Genomic DNA, 20,165 nt, shown 5'->3' on the forward strand with positions numbered 1-20,165 from the left:
GACAATTCTTCCTCATGGTCAACTACACAGATTGTATGAGATTATTAGCGTTTGCATTACACTGGAAATTGAGGCCCAAACAAAAGACATCTATCCTTAGTACGAGTCTTACTATTTTTTCTTGACTACTGTATCTTTTTTTTACTAGGTAACTCTTGTATGACCTAGGTCCACGGCCATCCTGCTAAAGTCTTCTGTATCTGGATGTGGTCACCTGACCTACTCTGCTCAGTGACCTGAGCATGGGACAAATGGCCTACGAGTTCTTTAAAAAGAAAGTGGCCTTCCTCTGCCTTCTGTCTCTCCCCCTGTCTCCCCTTCACAGTGAACCAGGCCTCACGCGAGAGTTGACGTCCACACCCTCACCGCACAGTCTATTTCGGAATCTTGAATAAAAAAAAAAAAAGAGGATTGAAATGTTGTTAACGTGCAACTAAATTTAGCCATGGTGTCTAACCAATTTTATCCTAAATGGCAAAAACAAGGTTGGAATCAGAGACACAGACGACTTGTTTTCATTTTAAATTAAATTTCCTTTCTTACATTGTTCTCCACGATTCCATCATTACCATCCGTCTGTATTTTGGTGACAGAATAATAACAATTCAAGATTAAAACATAGCTGTAGGCGCGCTTGGGTACATAGGTTTTTCTTTATCCCAGGATCAGCAGGCAAGAAATCGTTAGTCCTTTTAAAACAGAATCATAGAGTGGCCTATGTGACATGCAACTTGAAGTCGGCCAGAGGTGTTTCTAATCCCGGCTCGACCCCGTGCTGTCTTACGTAACCTTCGATAACAAGTGAGTTCCTTAAACTCCTTATGCCTCAAGTTTTTGACGGAGAAACTAGAAGAGAAGATAGCACCTATCCCCTCAGGTTATTGTAGAAATAAATAAAAATGACCCTGGCCAGGTGGATCAGTGGATAGAGCATCATCCCAGCTGTGACTAGGTCAGGGGCTTGATTCCCACCCTCATCAGGGCACCTATGAGAAGTAACCAACGAGTGTGCACAACTAAACGGAACGAGGAAGTGGGATGAGTTGATGCTTCTCTCTCTCCTCTCTCCTCTCTCCCTTCTCCTCTCTCTCAAAACAATAGGGAAGTTATAAATAAATAAAAATGAAGAACAATACATTAAAATAACCAATCGAGTTAACAAATATCAACATTATTATCACAAGCAGAAAGGGGCTTCGGCGAGGGGAGAGGGAGGAGGAAGAGTCCTCTTGGGAGTTTACACAAATCCGCAACTTAAAATAATTTCATTTTCAACACATTTTAAGACACATGTTATATTGGCATAAGCGTGTTCTAACTAAACCCTCAAACCAATTTTCCCTGACTGTTGACATACATACATAAATAAATAAATACAGAATTAATCTGACTTCGCAAAACAATATTGGCATAAATCGATCAAACTGGCGTTTTTCTTATAAACAAACACCTCTCATTTCCTCAGTGTGACCACTTACATATGCTGCCTCCTGAGATCATCCTATCTTTTCTGACGAGGGCATTTTCCTCCACAAGACGAGTTGCTGAGATAATTTTTAACCGGAAGATTCAGAAATAAGACCGGATTTATAGGTCGTCGCACCATGAGTCACGGAACCAAATAAACCAGGGGTCCCCAAACTTTTTACACAGGGGGCCAGTTCACTGTCCCTCAGACTGTTGGAGGGCCGGACATTAAAAAAAAAAAACTATGAACAAATCCCTATGCACACTGCATATATCTTATTTTAAAGTAAAAAAAAAAACAAAACAGGTACAAATACAATATTTAAAATAAAGAACAAGTAAATTGAAATCAATAAACTGACCAGTATTTCAATGGGAACTATGCTCCTCTCACTAACCACCAATGAAAGAGGTGTCCCTTCCGAAAGTACGGCGGGGGCCAGATAAATGGCCTCAGGGGGCCGCATGTGGCCCGCGGGCCATAGTTTGGGGACCCCTGAAATAAACCAAACCGGGGGAGACAGAGACAGCCGGGCAAGCCACAGAGGGGCCTGAGCCTCAACACATCGTCAGGGGGGCAAGAAGCAGAGCCGACTGGCTCAGAGAATCCTAAGATCGGGGACTGGGGCCAAAGTGCAGGTAACAGCACATCTTCTGAGTTCAATAAGCACGTCTGGAACCTGAGTGTTGTCTGTCTCTGCAGCCCTCGACAAGGACACACTACCTCCAGTCAGTGTAACCCAAACGGTTAGCGGAAGCCAAAGGCTTAGACAAGGAGAGCTGTGGACATTTGGACTTTAATAAGTTAGTATTGTATGAGCAAGCGCATGCATTCCCTTTATCACAGAAAGCAATGATTTTAAAGCAAACTGTGAAGGCAAAAAGTTTTTCTTCATGTTATTCAAATGAGAACATTTTTTTTTTAAATTTAAGGTTGCTAAAATATTTCCATCTTATTCTAGTGCCATTGCTATTTCTGTATTTTAAGTACTTTAGAAAATTTCTTTGAATCAATTTAAAATTTTCCAAGGTTTCCTACTGAAAATTACTTTGAACACAAAAACCCAAATAGTCAAGTTCTTTTCTTTCTTTTTTTTTTTTAATGCACAAAGGTCATAAAAATAATTCTCAGAGGAATTCAGTCCGTTTAAATATGCAGAACAAATAAAACTTTCCAGAGTTCACTTCAGGTGGCCATGCTGAGGCCACCACCACACTGGGCAGTGTTCTACCTCCAACGGGTCATTGAAATTTTACAACCACGGCCTGACCAGGTGTGGCACAGTGGATAGAGCGTCAGCCGGGCACACTGAGGACCCAGGTTCGAAACCCCAAGATCACCGGCTTGAGTGTGGGATCATAGACATGACCTCATGGTCACTGGCTTGAGCCCCAAGTCACTTACTTGAGCAAGGGGTCACTAGCTTGGCTGGAGCCCCCCCCAGTCAAAAACTAATGATTGATGCTTCTCATCTCTCTTCGTTCCAGTCTGTCTGTCCCTATCTGTCTCTCCCTCTGTCTCTATCACAAAAAAAAAAAAGAAAGAAAATGTCCACCCATCTGAACCTGCAGAATAAATTACAATAAAATCACAGTGGAAATAATTAAATTTCCTCGGTGGAACTGAGGACATGAGAGTAGGGACTTTCAGCTTCTATAAAGTAGGAACTATTTTCACAATGGAGCATTTTCCTCCGCGCGGAACATAACCGTGTCTCCTGCACACAGCACTCTGCCTGGGGCTGGGCAGGGGGCGGAGCCAGGAAGACGGACAGGGCCTGGCCGGAGGGTCCGTTTCCCCAGACTGCGTTCTGCGGGTGGTGGCCCAGGGCTGGAGTGACTCCCAGCAGCGGCAGCTGAGGAGACCCTGGCGGCCGGCGGCCGCACCACCGTCCCCATCACTTGCTGCTGGGTCAGTCTGCTGAGTTTTTAAATCAGTAGTTAATAGATGGTTAATGAATGAAAATCTCTCTTTAGTTCTAAAATGATAGTTCATGTATCCTGGTCAACGCCCCCCCCCCTCCATATTTTGCACCACTTAACAGATGCTTAATACATGTTTACTTAAAAGACTAAATTCACAGAGTAAACAATATGGTTTGGGGGGGGGGGGAATATACCGTGGGGTGTATGTATGTATGTGTATATGTGTGTATATATATATATACACACACTTAATCATGTATGTGTGATATACACACACACACATAAAATATACAAGTCAGGTTATACCAGACTACCACGCATCCATCTCGAAATACAGAAACACCGCACATTCCCTTCCCACGCCACCGGCTTCTTCCTCATCCTACTACCTACCAACACCCTCAGTAAACAGTCACAGGATGTCTGAAGAACTTGAAACAGGAAGGCAGTCACGTCCTACATAATGTCCAAGCATCTTCAGCTGTTCTGGGTGAGCTAGAAGGCAGTGTGATATATTTATATATTTAAGTGACAGCTAACGGCTCAATCTTCCCATCAAAGGCCGAGGGGGCGGGGCAGGGCAGGGGGAGGGGGGAGGGCGGCAGTCCGGAAACTCAGACCTTGGACACGCTCTGGCCTCCCTTCCTCCTCACATAATGAAACGCTGTTCCTCGCTAATGACTAGGTGCTTTCTGTCTGCACACTTAAACTGTCATCACGGCCAGACCAAAGGAGTCTGTCCCATAAACCCACCACCGCTAGTTGGTGAAAATTACAGCCACCACACTGGAAAAGCTCTGCTTTCAGAAAATGTTTACTCCTGTCTTGTTATCAACTGCGGGAGACCCGGTGAAATGCAGGCACGCTGGGTGGGTATGTCAGCCCAACTACGAGAGGCATGAGGTGTTTATTTCGTAGACTAACCTGAGATAGGATCTGATCTGCTGCAGAATGCGTCCAAATGACACTTACAATAACCAAGGAGTAAAAATATTTTTGCAATGAGTGAAATGACCCAATCAAGTCATCTTTCACAGTTTCTTAACAGTAAATGATTCTAAGGAGATCATGCCCACATTCAGATTTTTCTTTTTGGGGGGGGGGGGGGGAGGGGACATACTTTTTTCCTCCAAATGAGGTTTGTTCAGTTTTACTGGCAGAATTAGTATAATATGAGCATTCCTTGAGGGCGGGATTTGCATTTATTTCTTTTTCTAGAATGTGACATTCAGGGCCAGGATTACAATTTATGTGCAAGACATGTACACATGCAGTCTGGAGAATCTCTTCACCGAACTCACCTTTAAGCAAAATGATGTTTAATTAGCAGTCAGCTGGCATGTGAAAGACCAGAACCAAAGACCATCATTCTCATAGTTCCTAACCAAAATTCAATTTTTAAATAAAATTTTTTTTAGAAAATTGGCATGTTTTTTCTGCTTTTCCTAATTCATTTACATTCTCCAAATGAACGAGGAAGAATCTTTAAAAATAGTAACAAAGCACCCACATTATTTTTCTTTCTTGAACGTCGTTTCTCCCTCTCTTTGGATACAATTTCCTCTTACCCAGTGTTTATTGATCCCCTGCTCTTTACCCTGACAACATGGAAACCAGATACAGCCCCCAGCTTCACTGTCTGAAACATACAAACAATTACAATTCAGTCTGATAAGTAAATAGAAGCTGGCAACGTAGGGTCAAAAGGATAAGACACACAGTCAAGATCTGCGTGACTGAGATTTTCTGCCCAGGTTGATTCATCCTCAGTCATTCTCCCCGACCAAAGCCACCTATAAAATTACTATAACAATGGCTTTATTTTGCCTGACTGGTGGTGGTGCAGTGGATGGAGCATCAACCTGGGATGCTTGAAGTCCCGGGTTTCGAAATCCCAACGTAGCCAGTTTAAGCGCAGAGTTGCTGGCTTAAGAAAGGGGTCAGGCCCTGGCCGGTTGGCTCAGTGGTAGAGCATCGGCCTGGCGTGCAGAAGTCCCAGGTTCGATTCCCGGCCAGGGCACACAGGAGAGGTACCCATCTGCTTCTCCACCCCTTCCCCTCTCCTTCCTCCTCTCTGTCTTTCTCTTCCCCTCCCGCAGCGAGGCTCCATTGGAGCAAAGATGGCCCGGGCGCTGGGGATGGCTCCTTGGCCTCTGCCCCAGGCGCTAGAGTGGCTGTGGTCGCAACAGAGCGACGCCCTGTAGGGCCAGAGCATCGCCCCCTGGTGGGCAGAGCGTCGCCCCCTGGTGGGCGTGCTGGGTGGATCCCGGTCGGGCGCATGCGGGAGTCTGTCTGACTGTCTCTCCCCATTTCCAGCTTCAGAAAAATACAAAAAAAAAAAGAGAAAGGGGTCACTGGCTTGGCAGGAGCTCCCAGGTTAAGGCACATATGAGAAAGTAATCAATGAACAACTAAGGTGCCGCAATGAAGAATTGATGCTTCTCATCTCTCTTTCTTCCTGTTTCTTTCTCTCTCATAAATAAATAAATAAATAAATAAATAAATAAATAAAGGCTTTATTTTATGTTCATTTTAATTCTACATTAACTTTTATATTGCAACACTGACTACCATTCTAGTCTAAGCGACATTCCTTATTGCTATGACTAGTTAGCAACAGCCTATAAATGGCCAACTCAGTGTAGTTAATCTTCTTTAAACAAATACCTCAATGAACCAAAATGCTTCAGTAGATGTTTTCATAGAGGAAATACCGCGTTTGCTGAGGCAAATAACCACCACTAAAGACATTTTTCAAATATTTCACAAATTGGGAGTCTTTCAAAATGCAGCATATTTGCTCTCTGGTTAACAGTATAATATTGTGCCACCAAAAAAAAAAAAAGTATAAATAACTGCTCAGTCCAACTTCATATTGAAATAATTGCACCAACTTTATTTCAACTACTTTTCTTCCAAAGAATTTTCTTAAGTCTAGAATAAAAAGAGTAAAATAAATAGCCAAAGTTTTTATTAGATATTTATCTGATATCCAAAAGGATTCTTCCATATGCTTATTTTAGGATCTGGATGCTGCTACTTTACATTTATTTTACTGTCCCTGTCACAGAGTAAGTTTGTGGAGATATTCAGTATGCATCTAATTTACCCACAGCTACTCAAACATTTTTTTCTTACATATTGGCCCATACACGACTTAAAAATAATGGACAATATAGAATAACTGGGTCTACTGGCCATCAACGTCAGTAGCGTCAAAGTAAAACATGCTTTGGAAGATAATTTTAAAGTAATGCAAAGTACCTTATTATAAAATTCAAAATGCCCAGTTCCCTTGTTTAAAATTGTTTCAACAAATATTTAATGACAACAACAAAAAATTGTGTTCAAACTGGATAGGTTTTGAGCCTATCTCAGTAAGCTCCAGAGCTCACTTTGGGGTATTGGGACTATTCCAAAATCCAGTACCGATGATAATTGCACAACTCCATAAATTTATAAAAATTATTAAATGTAACACTTAAAATGAGTGTATGTCTTGATATGTAAATCATACCTCAATAGAGCTCATTTTTAAAGAAGCCTATCTAAACCATTAAGTGTACAATCTGTCTTCACATAGCGTATTCCTCATGTATAAGACACATCTCAATTTTGGGGCCCGAAATTTTTTGGAAAAAAAAAATGTATTACATAAAATTAATGACTCAAGTTTTACTCATCATAAAATTCATACAACTCCTGCCCACTGTCAAAACTCCCATCCATCAGCTTGTCCTCATCTGTGTCTGATGACAAGTAACTGTCTTCAACAATGAGCGCAAAAACAAGCATGAGAAAGCGGAAAATGCATACAAAAAAATATCTACAACCAGTGTATAAGACACACCCAGTGTTTAGACCCCAAATTTTTCAAAAAAGGCTGCGTCTTATACACAGGGAAATAGTGACCCATACTTCCAAAAAAAACAATTATTTTTGAATGGTCCTAAAAAAAAAGAAATCATGCCAGAAGTAAGAATTTGTTTCATTTATTAAAATTAATGTATTCCGAATTCTAACCTCAACCAGAGGAAAGCTGAATTCGATGGTTAGCAATTCTGTGACAGAACGGGTAGCCCCTTCCAAACACTTTATGAACAACCTAATTCACTGCTCTGTAGTTTTCAATTGCATTGATCACTCTGTACACAATACATTTGTTTTTTTTAAAGAGGGTGTTGTTTAAACAAAAATAAGAAAGAAAAAGGCTCTAAAGTGACACCCACTCTCCGCCCCTCTTTTCCTTGGTGACTTTCCATCCTCCTCACGGGGCTTCTCCAGGACACAGGAGGCAGACAGGCGGTGAAGAAAATGTTAATGACTCTTCCTCAACAGTGGCTTGTGCTGGAGGGGAGGCCACATGTTTTCAGTTAGCTGGCTGTCCTCACAGAGGAAGTCGTCAGAAATTTTGTCTGTTTGGGTCACGGTTATATAGTCCAAACCTTAACAACGTCTGGTGGATGCTGGCCTCCCATTAAAATTGTACTGCCTTCTTCAGTATCCAGCTGGGTATTGAAGTTATCGTCTAATAAACAAAGGAAACCTCACAGCCGTCTTCAGCTACCTCTCAGCTTCTTTTCCTTCATTAATAAGGAACCTCACTGGCTCCTTTCTTCCCAGGCTCCCTCTCAGGTGAGGCGGGGAAGGCAGGGCCAACACAGAGCGAAAAGCTCTTCCTAAAACCGGCGGACAGGCGGTAGGCAACTTTTACAAGGAGCTGCCTCAAGATCAGAACTGCAACCTACAACATGTGTGTGGCAAATTCAAGCTGACCAAAATGGGTTGTTCGAAATCCACAGTAATTTAAAACCAAAATAGACTTGATATTTAATCTACACACTCATTATAAGCTTCCTATTCTTGTGCCAAGGGTAAATATATATATATATAATAATAGACCCTGTAGAAAAATTCTCAATAGACAGCACTAGCTCAATTACATCTCATATAAGCAGAGACTAATTTTTTTTTATTTTTTTTTATTTTTTTTTTGCAGGAGATATTAAGAATATTTGAGATGCAAGTATAGGGACCCTTTCAAAACTTTTAAGCGCTCAGTAATACCGGAATTTATTCCATCTATTTTCATTTCAAACTGTATGCCTTTGCTATTTATATAACACATCTGCATAAAAAGCATTGGTCTTAACTTTCATCTGCAATGATTTGGGGTTTTAGATTTTCACATTGAAGGAGAGATATAAAGAAATTTTCCTGAATTAGAAAAGAAAAAATCAATGACCAAAACATAAAAATAAACGAGGCAGACGGTGACGACCACTAATGATTCACAACAATGTGACATTATTAAAAACATATAAGAAGGTAAAGAAAGTGGTAGGCGCCCAAAGTTAAGTGGAAGTAGAATGGTCTATAAAATAAAAATTACATATGGGAAAGGCCCTGCTTTCTTCATGAACACAGATTTTCTTATTTGTCACTTACAGCTTTATGTGACCTAGTATTTCCTCCTTGTTGACCAGAATTCCTTGAGTGATTCTCCTCAATAGGAAAGTTCAACATGATCTTAACTCCATCTCTACATCACGGTTAAAACATGAACTTCACAAACACGTGACCTCATGCCCTGTTTTCTCATTGGCATCCATGGCAACTCATCAAATTTGATCATAGCACATCACCATGTCAGACCCTGGATGTACAATTATGAGTCAAATCCACTTTTTAAAGCAATGATTCCTCAGGAATAAAACAACTCCATGGGTCAGCGACACATACAAGTTTCAACTCTTTGTAAAAATAAACTAACACAGACTTGAAAACCCACAGGGTGAGTATGTCTCTTACCATTCCGTAAACAAGACGACCAGGTCCTCTTGACTGGCATAGTGTTCCATAACCTCTTTCATCAATCTTACTTTTTGGCCTCCTCCAATGCTATTAATTCCATCGCCCCCTCTCCACTCTTCTCCTTGACCAAGGACCTGTAAACAGAACCAACAATTCATCCCTGAGCGGAATTCACAGGACAGCATCGTCACAACAGGAAGCCAGCCGCAACTTGGCAGGGTATTCCACAGTAACCGCATTTTAGATGTGTCGCTCAATCACGATGACTAGCAAGAAAACAGCCGGAGACCTAGGTCTGGTCGTAAGTCTTCCATGTTATTCCACCTCATAAAATGCCATTCCCAATGTTGCCATTCAAAAGCCGAGTCTCACTGGGGAGAGAGGACCAGCCAGGCAGGGTGGTTCGCAGAAAGTATTTCTCGCAATTGATTTCTATTTGTTCTGATTTTAAAAAAAAAAAAAATGCCAGCAAGTTCCCATCCCCATTTTCAATCGGCCAGGAAACCGAGGCGATGAACAGTGAATACCCCCTGAGGCTCAGTGACCCCCTGACAGGACCTTCTGCCATTTTCCTACTGAACCCAAAACGGGCTGTTCAGGGCAACACAGAAGGCGGCATGTCAACCAGCACCCTCTTCGCTGTCCACAGCGCGCTCAGAAGCTACAGGAACTCATCGCAGCAAGCAAGTGCCCGAGCACAACCAAGCAGAACTGAGCCGGGGGCCGTCCTCCTCGCGGCCTGCGCCTGCGCGGCTCCCTCCTGGACGCCCGTGCGGGACCACACCCCTGGCCGGGAGCGCCCCCGGGGGATGTGTGCCCCGCGCCCACACACGTGCCTCGGAGCCTGGCTTCATCAGAAGCGAGTCTGAAGTTCCCAAAATGATACCCTGGCAGCTGTGTGAAATTAAGGGGGAATGAAAAATTTAAAATTAATTAATACAAAAGAATAAAAGAAATGTAAAAAATAATTATTGCCTGACCAGGCAGTGGCGCAGTGGATAGATGAGAGACCATCAGCCTGGGATGCTGAGGACCCAGGTTCGAGACCCTGAGGTGGCGGGCTCGAGCGCAGGCTCATCCGGCTTGAGTGTGGGGTTGCCGGCAAAGCACGGGATCACAGACAGGATCACATGGTCACTGGCCTGGGCCCAGTGTTTGCTAGGTTAAGCAGCAGTCAAGGCTCATAGGAGAAGCAATCAATGCACAACTAACATGACGCAACTACAAGTTGATGTTTATCTCTCTCCCTTCCTGTCGCACTCTCTCTCTCTCTAGCTTAAAAAAAAAAGTTTGGCCCTGGCCGGTTGGCTCAGCGGTAGAGCGTCAGCCTGGCTGCGGGGGACCTGGGTTCGATTCCCGGCCAGGGCACATAGGAGAAGCGCCCATCTGCTTCTCCACCCCACCCCTCCTTCCTCTCTGTCTCTCTCTTCCCCTCCCACAGCCAAGGCTCCATTGGAGCAAAGATGGCCCGGGCGCTGGGGATGGCTCCTTGGCCTCTGCCCCAGGCGCTAGAGTGGCTCTGGTCGCGGCAGAGCAACGCCCCGGGGGGGCAGAGCATCACCCCCTGGTGAGGAGAGCGTCGCCCCTGGTGGGCGTGCTGGGTGGATCCCGATCAGGCGCATGCAGGAGTCTGACTGTCTCTTCCCGTTTCCAGCTTCAGAAAAATACAAAAAAAAAAAAAAAGTTTTCTGTATCTATAAGTCTGTTTCTGTTCTGCTTGTTGATTTATTTTGATTCCTTTTTTAGATTCAATTGTTAATACATATGTATTCATTGCCAGGAAAGGCTAAGCTGCAAACCAAGGTGGGCGGCTGCTAGAGCTGTGTGCCAGGGGCCACCTAGCAAGAGGTCTGGGACACGCAGAGGCCAGATGCTGCTTGCTGGAGAGAATTAGGAAAAGTCTGAAGCATGAGGCAAGAGAGGCCATTCGTACGGTAAAGCCACTGGAAATGGCTTGGGTGGGCACACAAGCTCGGTGGGGCAGGGTCTCAGGGAATCACCAGAGTAGAGCAAAGAGTTAGAGCCAGGCTGATGGACACTGAGACAGGGCACCTGCCTGCTGGCTCTGGGGGTGGGAGTGTCCCAGAAAAGGAACACTGGCTTCTGCCAGCACTTGTGTCCGGGAGAAAGCTGCCCTCCCACCCCCAGCTCTTGCTCTGATGTCCGACAGTCCAGTTCCTCCCCGTGTGCCCCTGGTGCCCTTCAAGCTGCTGCCCCAGCGCCGGAGCCCAGAGGGAGGGAGTCTGAGGCAGTTCGTGTGGGCCCTTTAAGAGGAACGCCTGGGACTCCAGCAGCTCCGTCTCCCTCAGCCACAGTCCCTGCTGGTTTTACAGCCAGAAGTTATGGGGACTTCTCTTCCTGGCTCTGGGAGCCTGGGCTGGGGGCCTGGGCTGGGGCTGGGACCCCTCCCTCCTCAGGGGGAACCCCCACAGCTGAGGTTTCCCTCCTGAGCCACCACACCTGGGTGTGGGACCAGCTCATTTGGTGTCTCTGCCACCCCCACCTCTCCCAATGCGGCTTTCGTTTTTTAACTAATTTTCCCACTGAATTGAGAGAGAGAGGAAGGGTTAGAGAGAGACAGAAGCATCGACTCACTGTTCCACTCAGCTGTTCCATTTAATTGTGTGCTCACTGACTGTTTCTCATTTGCTTCTCGTTCATCCCTGACCTGGGATCAAACCCATGACCTTGGGGCACCGGGAGGACGTTTCACCCACTGAACCGCCTGGCCAAGGCATCTATTGATTTTTTTTTTTTTTTTAAATGGACTGATTGCTTTTAGGGAGAGGAAAAAAGAGAAGGTGAGGAGAGAAAGAAACACTGATTTGTGGCTCCGCTGATTCCCGCATTCATCGGTAGATGCTGATTCCTGTCTGTGTCCCGACGGGGGGACTGAACCGGAAACCTCAGCGTATCGGGAGGGCGCTCCAACCAGCCGAGCACGGGGCCCGGCTGTGCTGCTCCTTCCGGTCCCTCAGCGGCAGCCCTTCCGCTGAGCCAGATCCCAGGCGCCTGTGAACGGTGGCTGATCTGACGTCACTGTGGGAAGGCTGGAGGACCACATTCACCTAGAACAGGGGTCCCCAAACTTTTTACACAGGGGGCCAGTTCATTGTCCCTCAGACCGTTGGAGGGCCAGACTATAAAAAAAAAACTATGAACAAATCCTTATGCACACTGCACATATCTTATTTTAAAGTAAGAAAACAAAATGGGAACAAATACAATATTTAAAATAAAGAACAAGTAAATTTAAATCAACAAGCTGACCAGTATTTCAATGGGAACTATGCTCCTCTCACTGACTATCAATGAAAGAGGTGCCCCTTCCGGAAGTGCAGTGGGGGCCAGATAAATGGCCTCAGGGGGCCGCATGTGGCCCGCGGGCCGTAGTTTGGGGACCCCTGACCTAGAACCACCATCGAGACTAGAAGTCCGGCTCCACCTTCTTCCTGCATGACATATCGGAACAGCTTGATCTTCCCTAAGCAAAGCTACCCCCCCCCCAACCTTTTTAAAAGTGTTTTGGGTTTTTGGGATTTTTTTGGTTGTTTTTTTTTTTTTTTTTTTTTTTTTTGGTAAATGTGTAAATTTGTGTGTGTGTTTGTTTTCCTTTCTGAGATCCCTCCCCATTTTCCTCTTACTTGTGGAAGGAAAAAAAAAAAAAAAAACCTGGCTAACAGATCCTTATTTTTATTAAAAATAAATCAGTTTAAAAATCAATCAATAAATAAATGTAAAAAGCCTTTCCTAGCTCAGGCTTACTAGTTCTAACAAATTCCTGAGGTTTCCTCTGATCATTGATCAATGAGTATTCCCCGAGAGATGTCTTCTAAAATCTTTTTATATTTTTATAATGTCCCAAACTCCTCTAAAACAAACCAATAAAAAACAACAACAACAACAACAAAAACAAACAGGGAAAACAATTCTTCATAACGGAACAGAAGGAGGAAGCCCCTCTGTCCCACCTCCAACTCTCTGTAAACTAAGAAACACACTAGGGCAGACAAAGAAAAAAACTACTGCCCAATCTCAGTTATGCTGCGCTTACACAAAACTCTCCAAACAAAGAGAACTAGAAAAATACACATTTCTCTGTTATTGCGTAAACATGTGTATACAAAGCATTAGCACATATTAAGACATTCTTGGCAGAGTGGCAGAGTATGAACAAGGCCACAATGTGTCTTTGAAACAATCCAGTGTGTGTAAATTTCAACAGCAACCATGTAACCAAATCTCACCCTCCTTCTCTGGATTGCAGGTTGAGTTGCTATTGTTACTGTGTTGTTGTTGTAAAAAAAAAAGAGAAAGTACCATCAGCACATATTTTAACATCTCCAACAAGAAAGATGTAACATACCTTCACAGTATAATTGAAGTATTTGGCTGACTGCATAAACCGATGAAATCCATCACTTTCTTTCGTTGCTACAGTGATGACTAATAATTTATCTGCAAAGACAGAAGAAAAGAACGGTAAGATGGTTTACCGAGACGGAAGCTCCAGGCTCCCACTTTTACAATCACCATAGTGACCCGAGGCCTCCCGTATCCGTGGGAAAGGTCGGGTTTGTTCATCTAGGTAAGGACGAACTAAGAGCTGTTGGGGGAAAAAAATAGGCAATTCAAGCTGGTTACGGCACCGCCCAATGATGTTCCGTCAAACAAGAAATCCCCTTAATGGTAAGAAAGTGCAAGAACATTTTCAGCAAACCATGTCTTCAACAGAGAATTTCAACACTAAATAAGGCCCTTCCGTAAAATATACAAAATTTTTATTCATAACGCCAAACTCTCTTTCATTATCAGTCTTCACTGTCACTGTAAATTATCCACGAAGTCTGAAATCATCACATTATATCACTCAAAATACCAAACATGCAATTGTGAGACTGGTCCTATCTTTTTTTTTTTTAAATAAACTATGATAAATTGGGAGCAAATATTGAAACACAATCTTAGTTGTTCTTCCTAGTAATGAATTTTTGTACATGAAACATCTGTAAAAGCAACATTTACATCGCCTTTGATGCTTTATTTTTCTCTTTTAAAGATTAAAAGGAGTCAAAGTCAGCCCCGCCCTAGTAAGTATACAGTTTTTAACCACCGTTTATACTGGATTTATTATTTTCAATCCAACAGAACACTCCCTCCTAGTAGAGAAGAAGATAGATTTAAGGAGTCATTTCAAAATACCTATAGAAACTGTTAAAGAACATGCTTATGAGGGAAAGACATACTGTAAGTACATAAGAGAAACACCTGGCCTGACCATGTGGTGGCTCAGTTAACAGAGCATAGACCTGGGACACTAAGGTCCCAGGTTCAAAATCCTGAGGTCGCTGGTTTGAGTGCGGGCTCACCAGCTTGAGCACAAGGTCGCTCGCATGGAATCGTAGACATGTCCCCATGGTCACTGGCTTGAGCCCAAATGTCACTGGCTTGAAGCGCAAGGTCACTGGCTTGAAGCGCAAGGTCGCTGGCTTGAGCAAGGAAGGGGTCACTGGCTCGGCTGGAGCCCCTCCGTTAAGGCACATATGAGAAAGCAATCAATGAACAACTAAAGTGCCGCAGCGAAGAATTGATGCTTCTCATCTCTCTCCCTTTCTGTCTGTCTCTCTTTCTGTCTCTCTGTCTCGGGCTAGGACACTTTCTCTTTAACATAAGGACTCAGGAGGACCAGTGGACTAAGAAAGCAAAATTAACATCTTTTTCACACACTAGGCGTTTGGTTCACACTTTCCTGTCATCAATAAGGAAGAATTCAGAGGTTCTTAAGGGTCGCCTAAACAACAATCAGTGAAAATAGCGTTAATGTATTATAGGAATCAAGTAAAAACAATTTCATATGACCAAAGGTAACCAGCAAAATTTGAAAGTAAACCACAAAACATAAATAAGTGCAGTATACAGAAAGAAGTCATAAAGTCACACATTCACTAGTCAGCCCCAAAAAGGGAAACATTTCCATGAAGATAAGTATCAACATTCTTAGTTTTTTTCCTGTTCAGAGGTATTTCTCCCATTAACAGTCACCACTCTGAGAAACAAATATTGAAGGAAAAATAAGTCATTTTCATCAAGTTGTCAGGCCCCCAAGTAAATAAATTTTAAGAGTATTTTGTCAATTAACTATCCTTTTTTATTTAAAAAATTTCATTTGTTAACTTTTTTAAGCCCAGCATTTTATTTATTTATTTTTCTGTTATTGATTTTAGAGCGAGAGAGAGAGAGAGAGAGAGACAGAAATACTGATCTGTTTCTGTATGTGCCCTGACAGGGGACTGAACTGGCAACCTCTATGCTTCTGCTGGAAGATGCTCTAACCAGCCAAGCTACCCGGCCAAAGCTTGTTAATATCTCAAACAGTGTTTTATTGCTTAAGAAAATCTGACATGTTGCCATTCACAAAAAAAAAAAAAAAAACTGAAATTGTGAATACCCGATTTTATTTATAAAGAACACAGTTTTTTTAATTTCTTTTCTCGGTGATATGATGTCTATTTAGAGGTAGCTTTCCTTAACGTTTCTACATATAAATCATAAGAATTAGCTACAAGTCTAGGATTTTTAACTGCGTGGATTTTTATGCTTACCATGCCCAGTACAAACTTAACAGCAAGAATTTCATCATCCTTAATAGGAAAAGTACTGTGGGCCAAACCCAGTGACTCAGAAGACGAAAGTAAAACTGTGTGGTCTGTCTGGCAATCTCGTGCCAAATAAGGACGACTGCTATTTCAATACTGTTGCGAATGACAGAAAATAATAACAGTAGCAATAATAACAACAAGTAATTTTGTTAAATGAAGCTATGTTTAAATATCATCATCTACAAACACCCATCTTCTCCCACCTGCTAGTCAGTATCAGGACTGGGATGAGAAATAGTTTTTACTCCGTCAGGGGAAGTAGAAGGAAGTGCTGAAACGTACCGCTCGCGAGCTCTCTCCAAACCAGCTCAAGAGTCCACCTCGCTCACCCTTTGTGCAGTGTTCTTGCCACAAAAGTTAACCTACACGCAATGCAAACTTTAGATTTCACTAAAATTTACACTACGAACTGACCTAAAATTTGAAGACAAGGCAACTGAACTACAGACTCAATGGCACATTATGGGGAAAAACAGGAAGGAAAAGTGTTACACCGTATTAACAGAATCCAGAGAGGATTCAACCCAAGGTGGATCATGAACTTCAATTGGGTCCTGATTTGAAAAATGTCACTGCAAATAAAAGTATTTATGAGAAAACTTAGGAAACTTGAATACTCATTGGGTATTTGTTGATAATTAACATGCAAATGATACTGATTTTTTTAAAGTCCTTCTAAAAATATTTTTTTAAAAAACAACAAGTTTTTATAATCTAACAACAGATAGGTTACACAATGAAAGGATACAGTGTTTGCAATTTGTTTCAAAGTTAGTTGGGGTCGGATGGAAGACAACGGAGGAGGAGGAGGATTAAAGATTACACAAGACTGGCCATACGTGAAGCCTGTGAAAACTAGATTTCTTTTATATAGGTTTGGAAATTCCAGAAATTAAGAAAAGAGAGTTCGCATGACTGGGCGGTGGCACAGTGGATGAAGCATCGGACTGGGATGCAGAGGACCCAGGTTCAAAACCCCAAGGTCGCCAGCTTGAGCACGGGCTCATCCAGCTTGAGTACGGGGTCGCTGGCTTAAGCGTGGGATCATAGATGTGACTCCATGGTCGCTGGCTGGAATGAAGCCCAAGGTCACTGGCTTGAGCCCAAGGTCACTGGCTTGAGCAAGAGATCTCTTGTTCTTCTGTCCACCCTACCCCCCATCAAGGCACATATGAGAAAGCAATCAATGAACACCTAAGGAGCCGCAATAAAGAACTGATGCTTCTCACCTCTCTCCCTGTCTGTTTGTCCCTATCTGTCCCCCTCTCTCTCTCTGTCTTTGTCACACATACAAAAAAAAGAAAGAAAAAAAAAGAGAGCCCAACTTTATGCACAATCCCTAACATTCCAACCAGAAAGATGGCAAAAATACTCAAAATAACGTGTTTTTTTTTAACAGTCTACATCACCTAAGTAAAAGGAAAGATAGACCAGATAGAAAGCAGACATTTTCTAACCAAACAAAATTACAATAGTAAAACAACTAGAAGGAGCACCCAATCCAATCCCTCCACCACTGACGTGATCACCTGAGATGACAGGGGGACAGGGGCTTGCATGACAGGCACCCTGCGGACACCACCACCACCAGCAGGGAGGCAGAGAGACAGACTCCTGCATGCACCCAACCGGCGGTGGCCCAGGAAAGGCAAGTGGAGGCTCCTCCGCTGTGGCCAAACCCCCCCTCCGCAGCCACTGTCCGCTCTGTTAGCAGATAGAACACAGCAGTGTGCACCAGCAGGGCGTGCGGCATGTAGCGTGCGCAGATCAAGACAGCCCCTTACTGACGAAAACCACATCACAGAAAATGAACAACAACAGAAAGCTTCTGTAATCGTCTTTACAAAGTCCCACAGCATGCCCGTCCGGAGAGGGAGATTTAATAAATGCCCAAGTGGCTAACCACTCAAACTCTCTACAAAAATCCAGAGGAATACCAGGACGTCTCCAAAATAAAGGAGCTCGTTTATTTAGAGAAGCCAGCACAGGCTCTGACTCTCCTATGAATGCACTCAATTTTTTTTTTCCTCTAAAAATTGCTGATGGGAGAGCAGAATTTATCAGTATTTAGTGATGGCCTCATTTTTGTTTCAAAGACAAACTGTGCGTTGAAAACAGAAAGTTTTGTTTGTTTGCTCAGTCCCAGCCTCCTGAGGTCAGCTGGATAGTGTCGTCCTGATACGACAAATTTCGGGTTTGGTTCCCATCAGGGCACATACAAGAATCAACCAATGAATGCATCGGTAAGCGGAACAACAAATCAATGTTTCTGTTTCTCTTTCTCTTTCTCTCTCTCTCTCCCCACCATCCCCCCTCCCTTTTCTCTTAAAAAAATAGTAATTTTTGTTATTATTGATAAAAAACTAATAATTTTTTTTAAAAAAGCATTTTTGAAAAAGTTTTTTGTTTTTGTTTTTTGCTTCTATAGCCTGTCTCCAAACGCTGACTCAGCACCTAAAAGCAGCTGAACTTCGTTCTCTTAATGACAGGCTTTGCACTAAGTACGTTGGCAGCAGTCCAGCTGCCTCTGACCCCGGCACTGAGGGAGAACCCTCCCCACTTCCCAGGTAACGTTCTTTACGCAGCGTCCAACTGGCCTTCATTATAAATCTGCAACTCAAGAAAAATGATTCTATCCCAGGAGCTCGGAGTTCACTGTCTCCCTCCGCAACGCACTCTCTTTCTAACCAGACATGTTCGGGAGTCGAGAGCAGGAGCCCTTGGCTGTTATCAAAGGAGCGTGTTTGCTAAAGATGCTGAGCAGAGCCCGGGGGTGGGGGGCAGCGACCTCCTGCTGTAAAAGGCACAAATAGTCAGTATTTTAGGCCTTGTGGCCACACCTCATCTCTGCCACCACTCTCCTTCTTTCTCTTTCTCCTTCTTTTAAACTCCTTAAAACTCTTTTCTTTTTAAATCTGTGGTTTCGTTTCATTGTTTTTGTTTTGTATTTCTCTCTCTCTCTCTCTCTCTCCTTCCCTTCTCTAAAATCAATAAACTATAAAAAAAATAAAATAAAAGCCCTATGCAGTTAGCATTATCTGCAATTCACCAATGAGGACGGTCAGACGGAGACAGGTTAAGCAAGGTAGACAAAGTCACTGATCAAGTTCCTGGCCAAGCCAGGAGTTGAACTTCGGTTATTCCTCAAAATCTACTTCTTTCCAATGGGTCACATGGCTTTACCTGTGGTTGAGAAGTCAAGAGGTCAAGAGTAAGCTCTTCAGTTTCCTCATGCGTGCAGAAAACAGCGCAGCAAACCCTGAGAGGACCATTCTCACAAAGCCCTGCTTGCAGGTCCGTCCTTGACCGGCATCTGCAAAATTAAACTTGTGCAGAGTTCTGACCATCCTGGGTGAGAATGGTTCATTGTGCTTAAGTTGTACAAACGCCTGTGTGCGTACCCTGAACCCATGGTTTCCTTCTAGGAGCTGGGGATCCTGGTGCAGATGCTGCCTGTGTGACCTGCCCCCATCAAAACCCTTGGGCACTGAGACTCTTTTTTTTTTTTTTTTTTGTATTTTTCTGAAGTGAGAAGCGGGGAGGCAGAGAGACAGACTCCTGCATGTGCCCAACCGGGATCCAGCCGGCATGCCCACCTGGGGGCGATGCTCTGCCCATCTGGGGTGTTGCTTTGTTGCATCCAGAGCCATTGTAACCCCTAAGGTGGAGGTCATTGAGCCGTCCTCAGCGCCCGGGCAAACTTTGCTCCAATGGAGCCTCGGCTGCGGGAGGGGAAGAGAGAGACAGAGAGGAAGGAGAGGGGGAGGGGTGGAGAAGCAGATGGGCGCTTCTCCTGTGTGCCCTGACTGGGAATCGAACCTGGGACTTCCACATGCCGGGCAGATGCTCTACCACTGAGCCAACCAGCCAGGGCCAGGCGCTGAGTCTCTTAGTAAGACTACCTGACAAGTAACACATCGCGTGTGCTGTTACAGCTCGTTACCAGGGAAGTTACACAAACCCTGTGACTCTCCCAGGACAAGACTGTCGGCAGTTGGGTCTGGTTCCCCTGGCCTGGACCCATGTGTCCATTCCCATTGACGATTTAGCCCGGTAGCAATTCCTGGGACTAAATCCTAGCCATGAACATGACTGTAGGCTCCCTCTACCCCCTCAGTCCTCCTAGGAAATGATTAAAACCTGCGTGGGAAGAAACGCCCTTCCCACGACGCGTCTCACTATAAGTGTTTGTCTGAAAGAGGTCCTGCGGGATGGCCTGGTTAGGTGTCTGGTCCAGGGCTCGGTACCGGGCTCTGGGCTCTCTCGAGAGCTGTCGGAAACGCCTCCTGATCCAGACAG

The 20,165-nt window shown here is 43.9% G+C and overlaps 1 protein-coding gene across 2 annotated transcripts in view; it reads right to left on the reverse strand.

Moving 5' to 3' along the window:
- The window catches only part of PLOD2 (procollagen-lysine,2-oxoglutarate 5-dioxygenase 2), a 93,577-nt gene that overhangs the window by 41,596 nt on the left and 31,816 nt on the right, over positions 1-20,165 (reverse strand). For both annotated transcript variants that reach the window (XM_066347263.1, XM_066347262.1), the window contains exons 2-3: positions 13,574-13,665; positions 9,205-9,341 (exon numbers count right to left, since the gene is read on the reverse strand). In XM_066347263.1, coding sequence (XP_066203360.1) covers positions 9,205-9,341; positions 13,574-13,665 — 229 coding nt within the window. The remainder of the gene's footprint in view (positions 1-9,204; positions 9,342-13,573; positions 13,666-20,165) is intronic.

Source organism: Saccopteryx leptura, chromosome 8, assembly GCF_036850995.1.
Source record: "Saccopteryx leptura isolate mSacLep1 chromosome 8, mSacLep1_pri_phased_curated, whole genome shotgun sequence".
Taxonomy (NCBI): Eukaryota; Metazoa; Chordata; class Mammalia; order Chiroptera; family Emballonuridae; genus Saccopteryx; species Saccopteryx leptura.